The following is a 15,191-nucleotide window of genomic DNA, read 5'->3' on the forward strand; positions in this document are numbered from 1 at the left end:
TTCTTCTCCAAATCATGTGGATTGTTGGGTTATAATTTTAAAAATAATGCCTGATTCTTACATGGGTATAGGGTGTTTATTTTTCCTTTTATGTCACAAGAAGGGAATTAGATACAGGAACTTAAAAGTTTTGTTTCTTTCTTACATGGCTCATTTAAATTGAGGGTAATATATTGCTAAAATTGTACCTGTTGTGTGACTGTTACAATGCCTATCCAGTCATCTTGAAATTCCTGGAATCAGAACAAGAGGCAAACAGGGAAACCAAATAACAGATAATATCCACATCAAATCCACAGGTCTGCCTCAGTGCAGCCACATAAAGAAATATATATTATTGATGCCCAGGTCAAAAATTATTTTATGAAAAGAAAGAGGAATGACACATGTCCTCTGCACCTCTGAAAAACCAACAAAACTGGTCTAAAGCATATAAGCAGTAATACCAGAAAGCACAGGGAAGACAGCTGGGAAGTATTCATTCTCTCTACACTAATTTCTATTTTCATGCTGATCCTCAGGTGACAGTTTGGTTGGAAAGAATGACTGAATAGTTCAACACAGAATAGTGAAATTATTATTTTTCATATTTCCATCTTTCATTCAGATACAAAGAAACTTTACTTATTTTTCTCATTCCTGTACTTGTTCTTATGCTTGGGAAGGATACATATACCATGTCTGCTTGTATGCATGTGTGAACACAAGCTCAGATAAACATATTACAGTAAGCTATCAATATTTGTTTGATTATTATTATTGTTATGACCTGTGTTTCTTTTTCCTGCTACTTCATTTAATAATTTTGTAGATAAGGAAAATATTCATATCTTTACATATCTTTACTTAATTGCAAGTGTTAAGTTGCTTGCATTAATTGTATTGGAGTTCACTAAAAGGGATTCTATACTGCATCCGTACTATGAATATTAAAAAATAAATAAATAAATAAATAAATAAATTTTAAATGTCTATCTTATGCTTTTTTTTGCCTTTCTTTTTCATTTTTTTTTTCTTTCCAGGGGTCATTCGCCATGTTGGAGATGCACTGAAAGATCATGCCTCAAAATCTCGAGGGAAGATATGCACCATTGGTATAGCTCCCTGGGGAATTGTTGAAAATCAGGAGGACCTGATTGGCAAAGATGTAAGCCCTATGTGGACATAGATTACCTCCAGTGTATATAAATATTCCAGTTATTTATTTTTCTCTCCATCCTGCACTTAACAATTCCTTACAGAATTATTGTCTGCAGCAAAAAATCAATGCATACATAGATTTGCCGTTATAGTTGATAACAGTTTTGATACAGCAACAAGAACATCAGCAAGTCAAGAAACAGGAATTTGCATTACCTTCTAGAATATATATATATATGTGTCTTCTAAAAATATACACATATGTATATAAAGTAATTTCATTAAATGTTATTCTAACAAATATACTAAAGCACCATCCTTACATAATTATGCACTCTGAAGATTGCCTAAGAAAAATCTGATTGGAAAGCTTGAATTCTGATACACTTTGCAACAACACTATGATGGATTTATTAAATTCATAATTATACACGGTTCCCTGTATAACATATTCCATCCTATTCCTTTTCATTACTGCAACTAGGAAAAGACTTATAAATATTGGCCATGAGATCAGACCTCATAGAGTCATTATGCCAGTCACTTTCTAATAGGCAGAGCTGGTGTTTCTTACACTCCTTCACATCATCCTTCTCTTTCAAATCTATACTCTCACTCAGAAACTTTAACCCCCTTGATTTTTTTTTTTTTTTTTTAGTGGCTATCTGGTGATTTTCTGAGTTTCTTTCTGCCTCACCTCTGGTTCACTCTAAAATTTTCTACCTGGAAATAAGTATGAGTGAAGAGGTAATACAGTGTATGTGCATATTCTTCATAATTATTATTTTCTTTTCTAAATGAATATAACTCATTCTTCTTGGTATATTTTTCCATTAACAAGTTGGGGAGGGGAAGAAGATTCAATTACCAGTTAAGTCCAAAGGAACTACAATGAATGTGAAGAAACTGATCCATTTGGGATTCATTGTAGTTCACTATTAAAGCACAGTTATTAGGGGGAAATTTTATTAACATAGGTTTATATTCTCCAATACCACCAGTGTTTGTATAATAAATATAATATACAATATTTACATATATACCATATTTACAATATATACAATATTTACAATATTTACAATATATACAAAAAGCCAGCAGGATAGGGTACTGCAGAAGTAATATAGAGTCACTTATAAATTCTTCTGAGATTTAATGCAAAAGGCAGCAATTGTTAATCAAAATGATAAGCTGCATCTTGTTAAAGAACTATTAGGTTAATGTACGCATCGATTTCAAGTAAGCAATATTTACTGACTACGCATGGAGTTCTTCTGGAAGCATTGCAAGAAGAAATTAGCCAAATAAGAACATCAAATTGGTCATGAATTCTGGGACATTTTTATTCCTCCATTAGATATTTCCGTGTTCTGGAAACTACATACCTCAGTTCCCCAAAGTAACCACTTTTAAGGGGGTTGTAGCCTTCTTTTATGAAAAAGTTGAAGAAAGAAGTTCACTTCCCAGCAGTTCCAGCCCAGTGGAACAGCACTCAGATTGTTGCAAAAAATAAACTTCTTATCATGAAAGGACTTTCCCTTTTCTCCAGTGCATTCAGTTTCTTTTGCATCATTTGGTGAGGAAGCTTTTTGAAATATTATGCTGGATATTAGGAGAAATTTCTTTACAGAAAGAGTTGTGTGGCATTGGAATTGGCTGCCCAGGGAAGTGGTCAAGTCACCATCACTGGAAATCTTCAAGGAACATGTAAATTTAGAACTTGGTAGATGGTTTAGTGGTAGAGTTTAGTGTTATGTTAAAGGTTGAACTAGATGATCTTAGAGGTCTTTTCCAACCTGAACGATTCTATGATTCTGTAAACATCTAAGTGCACTATATTGACCGGCTCATTAGAGGTGAATGCTGTGAAATGAACCAAGAAAAGGAAATATAAATAATACCATAAGAATGTAAAATGAACTGCCATTAAGCAAGAAACACAAAGCACAAAGTATTATGTAGGGAAAGAAATGTCAACCAATAGTAAAAGGCCTGTTGAACTCCAACATCAACCTGGTTTTATGTTTATATGCACTATGTCTAGTTAAATTATGATCAAAACTGAAGAGTTGTCAAAACATCCCCTCACTGCTTAGAGCAGCATCAGATGTAGAAAAATTTCTTACTCATGGAATATTTGCAGGGGTGGGGAGGACATTATTGTTGCCGTTTCATTGCATGCTTCATCTCTTTGCTTCATGGCACAACAGAGCCATGCCTCTGCTAACATTCCAGCCCTTGTCATCTTTGAAGTCATAGCTGAGAAGTTTTATTACATCTACCATCCAAATCATCTTGGGAAACCCAAGGGCTTTCCTCAGACCCTTGAAGAGAAGTGACCAAGTAAATTAAGCAACATATTACTGTTGTTTGCTGTTTTTTATTGTGAAGGTTAAAGGTCCCTGAGGAGACTAGTCTTACTCCAGTATGGTGAAAGCAATACTGTAGAAAATAGTGCCCATCTTAGCAAACTTAAATTCTAATTTAAAACCAAAGCACATGAGGGAAAGCTGGTCAGTTGTCTTATTTCCAGTTTTCTGTTAGAAAAACTGAGAAAGGTGGCTTGCTCAGTCTTGTAGAAAATTTATATCGCAGCCATGTTTCTCCTTACACACAGAGCCATCTTTCCATTTAAAAGACCTCAGTCTTTGTAGCAAGCATGTTATTGTACCCTTTCAGTGTCCATTCAGCCTTCATTTGGGTTTAATTCCTAGTCACCTCAGTAGAAACATTGTCTGGATTAGAAGTAGAGCATTGATTTTAGTACTTTGTCAATGCTCAGTGAAATCAGCCAGATGTCTCATTTTTAGTCCACAAAAGTGAGTATTTTAGAGTTAAATTAAAATATCATTTTATTGTGTGACATAATGAATAAATGGACATTTTCAGCATGATGTGTCACTGATCAATAGCAATGCTGTAGTATGTGACCTGCTAACTTAAGTAGAAAACATTGGTTTAGTAAATAAAGTTTTAAAAACAACAGCCAAAACACTTTTTCTTACTAAATTCATTGAAACTAAAAGTGACCTCCTGTGTTGTTGCACTCCAAAAATCCTGTGCACTCCAAAATGTCACCCACTCTTCCATGCCCACTGTAAAGATAAAATGTGGATCCAGCAGATTGACATAGGAAGAAATTCCTAAATTCTCTAATAATTTCCTGTTTTTTATTTGTCTTACTTAGAGTACAATTACAGTCATGGGTTACAGTGCTTCCCCATATTACTTCATTAATCTCTATACACAACTAGTTTGTATATTAATTTCTATACACAACTAGTGTATAGAAAAAATGAAGCTCAACAGAAATTTTGGAGAAAGTGGAATACTTACTATTGTATCAGAAGCTCTAGCCAGTGAAGGGGAAGCAACAGACGTCAGCTCAAATCACTTAGTACAGCAGAACACACAAAGAAAATAAAAGCTTTTTCTGCAGACTTGTAACATAACTAAAAAGACATACTGCATGTAAGATAAAAATACTATCAGAAAGAAATATACTTTCTAACAGTAAACTGCTAAATATTTATATATCAACCTAATAATTACTACTATGTATGTATATATAGTATACACTAACCCTTTGCATGCACTCCGTGTTCCAGAATAAATTATCTTTTTTACTCTTTAGAATTTAAATACTTGAGACAAAACCATTTCTAATTGTAAATGTTCTTTACGGGCTTCACATATGTTCAAGAACAGAAGACTGCTCTTTTTCTCTTTCTGTTATGTACTGTTCAGAACATTCAGAAGAAGAAAAAATAATAATACTCGAGTGGTGAGTATACTGCTACTTGAAACCTACTATCCCACAGAGCTGGAATCACAAAAATGAGGAGAAAAATTTGTTTCCTTTAATATAAACCCTAGATTTACATTAGATTAAACAAAAGTTGAATAAAAAATTAAACATTTGTTTTGTTGAAAACAACAACAAAAAAAAAAACAACTGGCTTTCATAGTTAGTGTCTAAAAAAATACTTTTGATTTATTAAATACAGCAGTTTCAAAGTAATCATTTTTTTATCTCAGTGCACTTGCTGGATTTCATAACTCTAATTGGATGTTAAAGTATGCCATCACCAAAGTTTTGCCTAGGATGTTCAAAGAGTACTCACAGCAGAACACTGCAGTTCTATTTGCTTAGTTATATCTTCCATTTTTTCAATATTGATTTGTATAGTAGAAGAGGGAGGATATTTAGAAGCTGGAAGGTTGTATGCACCTGGGATGTCAGGGTCACAAGTGAAGTTGTTTTAAGTCACACCTTCATGTAACAGGCACTAACATGAACCTCTGAAAACCACTGGGACAATAACTGACTAGCCAACTTATTCAGGGAAGGTCGGGTCCTTCCATATTGTAGCACAATTTATTTTTTTAATAATTAACAACTTCATTACTTTATAAAACAATACTTTTTCAGGCAGATGAACATTATGCTGAAATTTAGTGTCAGGCCTGATATATAACATAGAGAGTAATTTATTTCTATAACATTGAGCATGGGTCAGACACATCTCTAGTTATAGAACAAGTAAACTGGAGGTGTAGAAAACGTCTAATGAGGAAAGTTTACAGCCTTGGGATTGTTTACTATTTATTATAGTCAGATTGACTGAGGCTTTTTTCACCAACACAGCAAGTTCTATCTCTTTCTCACTGATCTTATCTGTAAATCCTTCACTATAAATAACTTCATCTGGGTACGACTGTCAGAACTAACTGCCCGTTTTTTCAGAATACCATCAACATCCTTGAGATCACCAAGGGTTATCTAAACCAGAAAAAAAAAAAAAAAAAAAATTGCTGTCTCCTTAAGAATTATTATTTCCTTACATATATGAAATTAAAAAAAATCGCACAGCTGTCAAGCATAATAGACATGTAACCAGAGCTCATCATTTTAAACTACACTCTTTAAAATACATCCAAGTGAATCTTAGTATAGCATTCATATCGCCTGGTTTCTATGTGCATACCAAACAACAGGTACCTCAGACTGTCAGAATTGGCTCCATATTTTCTTTTCATTGTTTCTTAGTTCATCTGAATAATAATGTTACAGCATGAGACAACTTCTCTTTCTCCTTCATATGTCTTTGTTTAACATTGTGAGAAAGATTAACTACTACTTTAATTAATTTAACTACTTTCTGAAAGTTTTAGAATAGCGAGAAAAGTTACAAATCTCAGGCAACTAATTATTCATTATGCCATAGGATTTGCTGTTACAAGTTTTGAATTACATTTGGTAGACATTTTGCAATTATCTTTAAAGAAATATATTATGGCTTGAAGTTAAATTGAATTGCTGAAAAAGAAGATTAAAGATAGCCGTAAATGATTCACAAGTTCATTTCAGTATGACTTTTTTCCAGTATCGAAGCAATGGAGCCCCCTTTCCATGCCTAGTCTGGGCCAGGAAATAATTACTCTAAGAAAAATTGTAAGAAAGAGAGATTCAGCTCTCATTGTAAACTACAATGTGATAACCATGCCTGAGGCAAAGCTGAGCACAGGCATGTAATAGAGGCTTTGGACAGTGATGCTTCTAGGATCCTTTAAATTAAACCAAAAACTACACTATTCTCTAGTGTGCCCCAGAACAGTGGGCTTCAGATAGGGTATAATTTGTACAACAGCTACCAGGTCTTTGTGAAGCAAAGCACACATCTTTCTTTCTCTTTGCACCATAACAGTGAACATACTAGTTGTAAATGCCTTGCTTTCTTCTAGACTGCACAGATTTCTGTTGGATAGCATGCACAGGGACAGATGGAGGCATGTGCTAGTTGGTGTGGTACTGGACAGCACCCAATCTGGGCTTTCTCTCACTGCATCAGTTTGACAGTCAATGCCAATGAATGATAAACCTTGTCCCCTGCCCTGGGGCATCCAGCATCTGGTTTGTCTTCTGTCACCTATCTCATTAAATTTTGTTTATTGTCCATGTTGAGATATCCCAAGTGATTTTTCAGGTATTGTGCCTATGCTGAGTCTCATGTGACAGTGGGGAATGAAAACCAAACACAGCAGTGTTTTTAATTCAAGGGCAACCATTGCAGTTTGCCTAGTTCCTCACCTGTTGACAGCCCAAGGGACCCAGACCTCACCCTGTACAGCGTGGATTTTGCTCTACAGCATTCTGCTTTCACATTCATTAACCCCTATTTAGAAAGGTTATATTGTGTATATATACTTCCTTTCAACTTTGTAAAGGAAGCTGACAGGACATTATTTCCTCCTCTCAATGCAGAAAGTGGATCAGAATTATTCCCTCTTCTCAGTACAGAAGGAGGATGAAAAGAAATTAAAGTCAAACTTTTTCCAACCTTTTAACTTGCCTGTAAAATGTAAAGGATTGAAAAGAACAAAGCAATGGGAACTGCAAGAGTGAGAAACTGAAATCTGCTGAGTGATGTTGTAAAGCAATATGCCTCAGGGAAATAGCCTCAAAGCCTAAGATTTTGTTGCCTTCCTGAAGATTTTTTTATCTTTTATTCACGACAGGAATTTGTGAACTTTATTACAATAAATAAATAAATAAATAAATAAATAAATTCTCTTTTTGAACTGTGCATGCTGTGAGCAGTTTGATTGAAAATAATTGTACCCTTGTTTTTACATCTATAAATTTTATTAATATAATTCTCCTTGTAGTTAATCATTAGACACGGAACCAAAGCATAGCCTTTTAATCTGCTCTTAAGCAGCATTACTATGCCAATTACTACATCAATATGTGGAGTCTTTTGTGCTGCATCTTATTAGAAATGTAGGTCAACCTGTCACCCTTAGAAAATCCTGAGATATGGCTCCTGGGGACAAACCACAGCCCTCCAGTAAAACTGCATTCACAGCAACAGATTTTCTTTCTTGTAATTGCACAATGAATGGGCAACTCAAGTCATTCCTCTTCTTGCAGATCTTGCTGTCCTGTTCCTTCCATACTGAGAAGACAGATATCAGTTGCCAAGCTTGTAACTGTTTTATCTTAAATTTATTTGTGTGAGAAAGATCCTTCTTTCTCTTTCTGATGGTAGCAAGAGAGACATGGTTCTGTGTCTGTAGAAGCTAGTTGATGAGTGTGTACCAGCAGCATGCTGATAGCTCTTAAGCTATACTCCCCTTGTAGAATAAGTTCTTTATGAACAGGACTCCAAAAGAAATAGTATGAAAAGAAACATGAGCCAAAGCTGTCACCTGTTCCTGCAGCATAATTCATGGCCTTGCTGTTGGCCAGCTGCCCTCTCACATTCTTAGAGCTATTTCCTCGCTTTTCCAGGACAGAGAGCCTGCTGACCAAAGTGCTGCAAGAATTCACATGTGAAATAAATAGATAAGGATCTTTGGCCAAAAAAAAATCTAACACATAATGTTTATAAAGAATTGTTTATCAATTACAGAACTCTTTTGAATAACAGAAAGGGACAGAATTTTAGAAACATGTTAGTAACCATATTTCTGTGTGGAAGCAGTCCTGCCAAAATCTAAGTGTAAATATTCTTGTGCATTAAAAAGGACAAGTTTTTGTTAGATTTCCAAAAAGTACAATGCCAGAGCTGTGAAGGAAATTCCTTGCAGAAGAAGCACAGCACATCTGTTTTGTAACAAGTCACTTCAGCATTTCTTCACCAGGACTTCATCTTACAAACTGTCAGTTTTGTCTTTCCAAAAATAAAACGTATATGCAAAGAGTGCAGGGAACTATATTTCTATCAGATGTATTTGAACTATCAGCCAGAATCCCTCAACACAACACCAATTCTTTTATCACATCAGTGCCGTCTTATTTAGGTAGACCCACTGAAGTAGCTGATAGCCAAATATGACACAGTGCTTTGCTTGGTCTGAGTGGAGGCTATGAGTGGAACAGCTCTGCAGCAATTTAATGTTTGTCTACAAAAGAGTTTCTCTTGATGAAAACAAATCAAAAGAAGTGTAGCAGTGAACGGAAACTTTCTGAAGCTATTGTCAATGTAAGTAACTGTCTTTGTACTGTGATAAGAATAACCCAATATATATTTTTTTTTTCCTCAAGAAAATTGAAAATGGGGTGTAATACCGTGTTTATACCTCTCCAAGAGGTATTCATCTGTGCTGGAGTGTCTGTAGGGGGCCTCCTGAGCTAGTGGCTCTCAATGGGATAAAACAGGGGCCTGGTCCTTGTGGAGGCAATCAAAGAAGAATCAAAGAGTTAAATCAGAAGAGAATAGGCGTTATGACAACTCTATTGAAAGACAGCAACAGACAGACTGCATTTGTGTAGTGTCATAGACCTTTGGAGATTATTAGCTGGACTTGTCATTGAAACAGTGTCCATTGATGTAACTGAAACAGATAACTCTGGAAGAATCTTCAAGCAATGTCTGCATTTAAAGAGTCAGTGTTTGTAAAAGGTAGCAACACTGGTTTAAGCGCTAAGGTTATTTTTTGTTTTGCACAAGGAAGCAAGCATTGCTCAAAAGCAATATTTCAATAGTCATTTACAAAGGGTTTTGTTTTTATTGTCTTGTCAAATGTTAACTTTAACTGATTTAGTTCAGACGGTCTTTTCTGTTTAGTACTATTTTTTCTTCTGTCTCTAAAATGCAGGTGGTCCGACCATACCAGACGATGTCCAATCCCATGAGTAAGTTGACAGTGCTCAATAGTATGCATTCACATTTCATTTTGGCTGACAATGGCACTACTGGCAAATATGGAGCAGAAGTGAAACTCCGTAGACAGCTGGAAAAGCACATTTCACTTCAGAAGATAAATACAAGTGAGTAACATTTTCTTCTTCTTTTTTTTTTTCTTTCTTTTTTTTTTTTTATAATTACAATTCTATCAAAGTACCTAATTTTAAACAGGCAATAAGGTTTATATACTCTGGGGAGTAATTCTACCATCTAAAGTGATGAGTATGAGATAATAGAAGCAAATAATAGTGAACAAAGTGAATAAAATTTGATTTCAGTTTACTGTGGGTGAGAATGAAGCATGAAAAGATATATGGACTTGTTTCTGGCAAGTTTCAAACTATATTTGTCAGGGCTCTTGTGGTTCAACTTAGATCTTTGGTACCCCATCTCCTTAAAGCTCTATATAGTTCCGGTCCCCTTCATTACATAATGAAGACAGTAGAATCAATCAGCAGAGAAAAGGCTGACAAAAAGTAAGGGAGAGCTTTTCATGACAAGGCTTTTGCAAGTTCTAATGTTTGTGGATGTACAGAGGTATATGAAATGACATATGTGTACAACATTGAAAAGTTGCAGGAGAAATGACTGCACAACTCAAGCAGACCCAGAGCCAGCAATATTTAGAGGCAGAGAGTGTTTCCACACAAGTGTTACTCTATGTTTGCACTATGTTTCTTAGTCCTAGGCAGCTGTCATTAACCACAGTCAGAAACAGAATATAAGGCCAGATGGTCCTTTGGTCTCTTCATTTATGACCACTTTGAGGTACCTAATTCTATGACATGATCAGACTGAAGCCTCAGGTCTTCTCTCAAAGTTGTATCTTTTCTTTTATAATCATATCCTACTTTTCTACATAAAATGAGAAAAAATATATTATTTGCATAAAAGATTAAATTTCAATATTGGTATTATTATTTCTGTAATATTACAGATGATTAATCTAGGTGGGGAGTTTATTACTTTTTTGACATTTTGGATTTATTTATTTTTTTATTAGTAGTATTTGCTTCTATTTACAATCATTTAGTTTTTAGAAACTTAGTGCTATCAAAAGAGAAAAAGATCTGTTCTGTAAACAGAGCATAAGATATACTCAGGGAAAAATCTTCCACTGGAAAGTTGCCAGGAAGGAATTTTTTCAGTCTTAGCATCACAGAACCATTTGGTTTGGTAAAGACCTTCAAGATCATCAAGTCCAACCACCAACCTGACAGAGCAAACCTCAGTGTTGTACCTCCATAAGCTACCTTTAAGAATAAAAACAGAACTTATTTTACAAACAAATCATAGACGGTCTTTCTGATGCTCTGTAAACATGCAATTTTGAGTCTAGAAAGGTTGATATTTTTGTGATTTGGGCACTTGAAACTGGGATGAGATTAGGAAATGCATCTATGCACTCAGACATCAGATGATAATGAATTACAGGCAGACCAGTGTGATGAACAAAAAAAGAACATTTTGGTAAAGCTTGATAAAGTTTTCTGTATCGTGAGTATAGTCTGTGCTTAAACTGAAATATTTTGATACTTAGATCTTTCAACACCACTGTGTGAATCAATTGATTGCAAGTTGCTCTCAAAATGAGAGCAATCCAGGCTTTTATGTTTTATGATATCGGTGTATACATTGTTTTTTCTTAGATAGTGTATATTGTGCACACAAGTGTATATGCCTTCTACTTGGTGTGTTCATGTGTATCCTTAGCAGATGCAGATAGTGTATTCTAAGCCTAGGCTGACCAGATCAAAGTCATATTTGAAAATGGGCTATCATATATGAAATAGCATAGATTATATCATCAAGCCATGGAAAACTGTGCCATAAATAGTAATTATTTTGAGGATGCTCAAAAGAAAAATGTCAGGACGTGCATTTTACAGCAACATTTTATGTTAGGAAAAACCTTACACTAAAAAAATAAATCTCTTTAGGGTTTTTATTAATTCAGATTTATATAAAACTTTTATTTGCTGAAATGTGACTGATGGAAGAAACTTTGAATTTTGGCAGTTCAAGTCATACGCATGGCTGACCTTATCAAAAATCTAAAAAAAAAAAAAAAAAAAAAAAAAAAAATTTTTAAAAAAAAAAAAAAATTTTAGGATACCCCCACCAAACCTCTGATCTAAAACTAACAAGTCCTCCACTAAACCATATCACTAAGCTCTACATCTAAAAGTCTTTGAAAGACCTCCAGGGATGGTGACTCAACCACTTCCCTGGGCAGCCTATTCCAACATCTAACAACCCGTTCAGTAAAGAAGTTCTTCCTAATATCCAACCTAAACCTCCCCTGGCACAACTTTAGCCCATTCCCCCTTGTCCTGGGCATGTGGGAGAATAGACCAACCCCCACCTCGCTACAGCCTCCTTTAAGGTACCTGTAGAGTGTGCTAAGGTCGCCTCTGAGCCTCCTCTTCTCCAGGATGAACAATCCCAGCCCCCTCAGCCGCTCCTTGTAAGACTTGTTCTCCAGACCCCTCACCAGCTTCGCTGCCCTTCTCTGGTCTTGCTCGAGCACCTCCATGTCCTTCTTGTAGCGAGGGGCCCAAAACTGAACACAGTACTCAAGATGTGGCCCCACCAGAGCCGAGTAAAGAAGGACAATCACTTCCCTAGCCCTGCTGGCCACGCTGTTTCTTATGCAAGCTAGGATGCTGTTGGCCTTCTTGGCCACCTGAGCACACTGCTGGCTCATATTCAGCCAACTATCAACCAATACTCCCAGGTCCTTCTCTGCCTCTCTAGTTTCTCTCTGCAGCCTGTCTGTGCCCAGGAATATGTATCATCATTTCCTTTCCCCTTTTCTCATGTGACAGAATCATTCTATCATTTAAATTCTTTCTCCCAAATCAGTGTCTCTGACAAATACAATTCTTGGTTCTCACTAGACTTTCAGAGACAGAAATGTGATAGATTTGCTGAGAGGGAAGGTTGCTGGTGAGATTTCTACAGCTTGGTCCAGTGACATCCAGAATTTCCACAGTTTCCAGATCTGAGTAACACTATAACTTCGGTGAACAAAATACCTAACACTGTAAGGATTTGGATTTTATTTTTATTTTTATTTTATGACTTGTTTTGCTTTCTTCTGCTTTAAAAGAAGGTGACTTAGTCCCGCCCTGCATCTGGTTAATTGGAAGGTGACCATATGGATGAGAGAAGGACCACCTGCCCTACTGGGTCAGCCAAACAGATGGCCACTTTTTGGTGCCCTTTTTTGATGCCTCAGTCCTAGTAGAGCAGTGGAAGTCTTTGGCCCTCTGTGAGCAGGAGAACTGCTGCAAAGGGATCTTTATCTGAACAGGAATGGAGTTGTGTAGGTGTGTTCTTATTTACCATTTTCCAGTAGTAAACATGTGGATTGGAGGGGGAAAAAAAATGAGAGAGTTAAAATCCTCTTCACTGGAGAGCTGTGAAAATACATTTTTTAGTTAATCACAGAAAAACAAAATGAAAACAAAGAAAAAATAGGGCACTGAAAACCAGGACAGGTACAGGAACAAATAAACATTGTAACTTCTTATTTCACAGCCTGTCCCTAGACAATAGTACTGAAAGCAGATTTTATTCTTATTTCTAAGCCTATCTGACTTTTACACACCAGGCTTGTCACTTCTTATTTTCTTTACTTTGCTTTAACTCTATCTTTTTTCAGGGCAGTGATAGCTCCTCTAAATGTTTGGGATCTTATGTTATTCACAAAGAGAAACTTCAAGCTTCTGCTCACCTATTAAAGACACAGAAAACTGTATTCCTCTCAAATACATTAAGAAAGTAGCAGTCTCTCTTCTTATAAAACTTAAGATTATATCAGGCCAGTAAGCATGCCAGATAGTTCTAAAACCTTTTTCTTCCTAATATGACATCACTCCAAGTCATAGAGCAATATCTAATTTCCTGAATGAATGTCACTGTTAAATAATAATAATAATAATAAGCTTGCCTTAAACACTTATGAATTTATAGAATATAACAACTAGAGAAAAATAAAGATTTTATTGAATACTGTTTCCCTTGTACCTTTTTCAGCTTTTACCATTTCTCTAGCCCTTGTTTTGCCCACAAGTATTAAAAAACAAACAAACAAACAAAACAAAACAAAAAAACAGTTAGTTTGGCACTTCAGTGTTCAGGGCAGGTCCTTCATATCCTTCATAGTGTCACAAGTAAAGAGGATTTTAACACGGTTCAGCAAGAGTTCCTTGAGGTGAGCCTCTAGTTTTCTCAGAATTATGAAGTTTTGAAATGAGTCACTTGTCTAACACTGTTTCAAGTTCAAAAGTATATATTGAAAGTGATCTGAGTCTGGTGCTACCACTTTTTTTATACCCCTTCAGGTAATTGTAGGCAGATACTGGATACTTTTTCAAAAACATTTTCAAAAAGTTAAACGATGCTTGCTGTCTTGAATTCTCTCTGCCAGATATATTTTCTGGGCCACTATATAGTTTAACACTTTTTCTCTGGATACTCTGCAGTGTCTCATGCCTCTTGAAGTAGATGGCCCAAATTTAAATCGTGTTTTCCAAATAAAACCTAACAGTGAACATGATAAGGAGGTTAAAATCTCTTACACTTGACAGACTTCTCTAATATAGCACAGTGCATAGTTTGTGTTGTATGAACTGAGAGCATGCAGTTGGATCACATTCAGATTGCCATCTGCTGTAACCCAAGGTTTTTTTCATAAGGATTTAGTTATTTGATTAGGAAATACATATATATATATATATATATATATATATATATATATTTTCAGGCAAAAAGTCACTACAGTAAGTTGACGTGCCTTGGTTCTTATATATTTTGTAAATATGTAGAATAATGCTTTTTCCTTATCAAGTGGGATCTAGAAATACTTCATATTACATAAGAAGATCCTTTACCAATGCTTACAGATTCTCTCTTCCAAAATCCTACCAAAAGTTTAACTCTTTTGGCTTTACACTCATGTTTCACATTTCCATTCATTGAAAAACAAAGTTTGCATATTCACCATTCATTCCTGTTGTTTGCATTAAGACATACAGTTCTTGTGGTATAATTTCTGCTATTAACTGAATAGTCAGTCACTTAATACTAACTGAAATATTCCCAAATTTTTGAAGTGCTTTTGGCATGGTTACCAAGCACTCCTAACATAAGAGTGAACTTCTTGGAGCTGTAGAAAAGGCAAGGACACCAGTGATTTATTTAAAAAAAAAAAAAAAAAAATTAAATGCAAGACAATGAGAATGTAAATTAATTAGGAATGTTTTCAGTTTTTCTTAAGAAGAATATATAGCTTTCAGCAGAATAAGAATCTTTGTCTAGGACATATCAGTACCTACACACCAATAATAAAAT

The 15,191-nt window shown here is 35.3% G+C and overlaps 1 protein-coding gene and 1 long non-coding RNA gene across 7 annotated transcripts in view; one reads left to right on the forward strand and one right to left on the reverse strand.

The window, feature by feature from the left end:
- Positions 1-15,191, forward strand: part of TRPM3 (transient receptor potential cation channel subfamily M member 3) — a 466,535-nt gene that overhangs the window by 332,902 nt on the left and 118,442 nt on the right. For all 6 annotated transcript variants that reach the window (XM_035309095.1, XM_035309092.1, XM_035309094.1 and 3 more), the window contains exons 5-6: positions 1,023-1,147; positions 9,745-9,916. In XM_035309095.1, coding sequence (XP_035164986.1) covers positions 1,023-1,147; positions 9,745-9,916 — 297 coding nt within the window. The remainder of the gene's footprint in view (positions 1-1,022; positions 1,148-9,744; positions 9,917-15,191) is intronic.
- Positions 1-15,191, reverse strand: part of LOC118155701 — a 207,274-nt gene that overhangs the window by 153,361 nt on the left and 38,722 nt on the right. The gene's annotated exons all lie outside the window — the stretch shown is intronic.

Source organism: Oxyura jamaicensis, chromosome Z (assembly GCF_011077185.1).
Source record: "Oxyura jamaicensis isolate SHBP4307 breed ruddy duck chromosome Z, BPBGC_Ojam_1.0, whole genome shotgun sequence".
Classification (NCBI taxonomy): Eukaryota; Metazoa; Chordata; class Aves; order Anseriformes; family Anatidae; genus Oxyura; species Oxyura jamaicensis.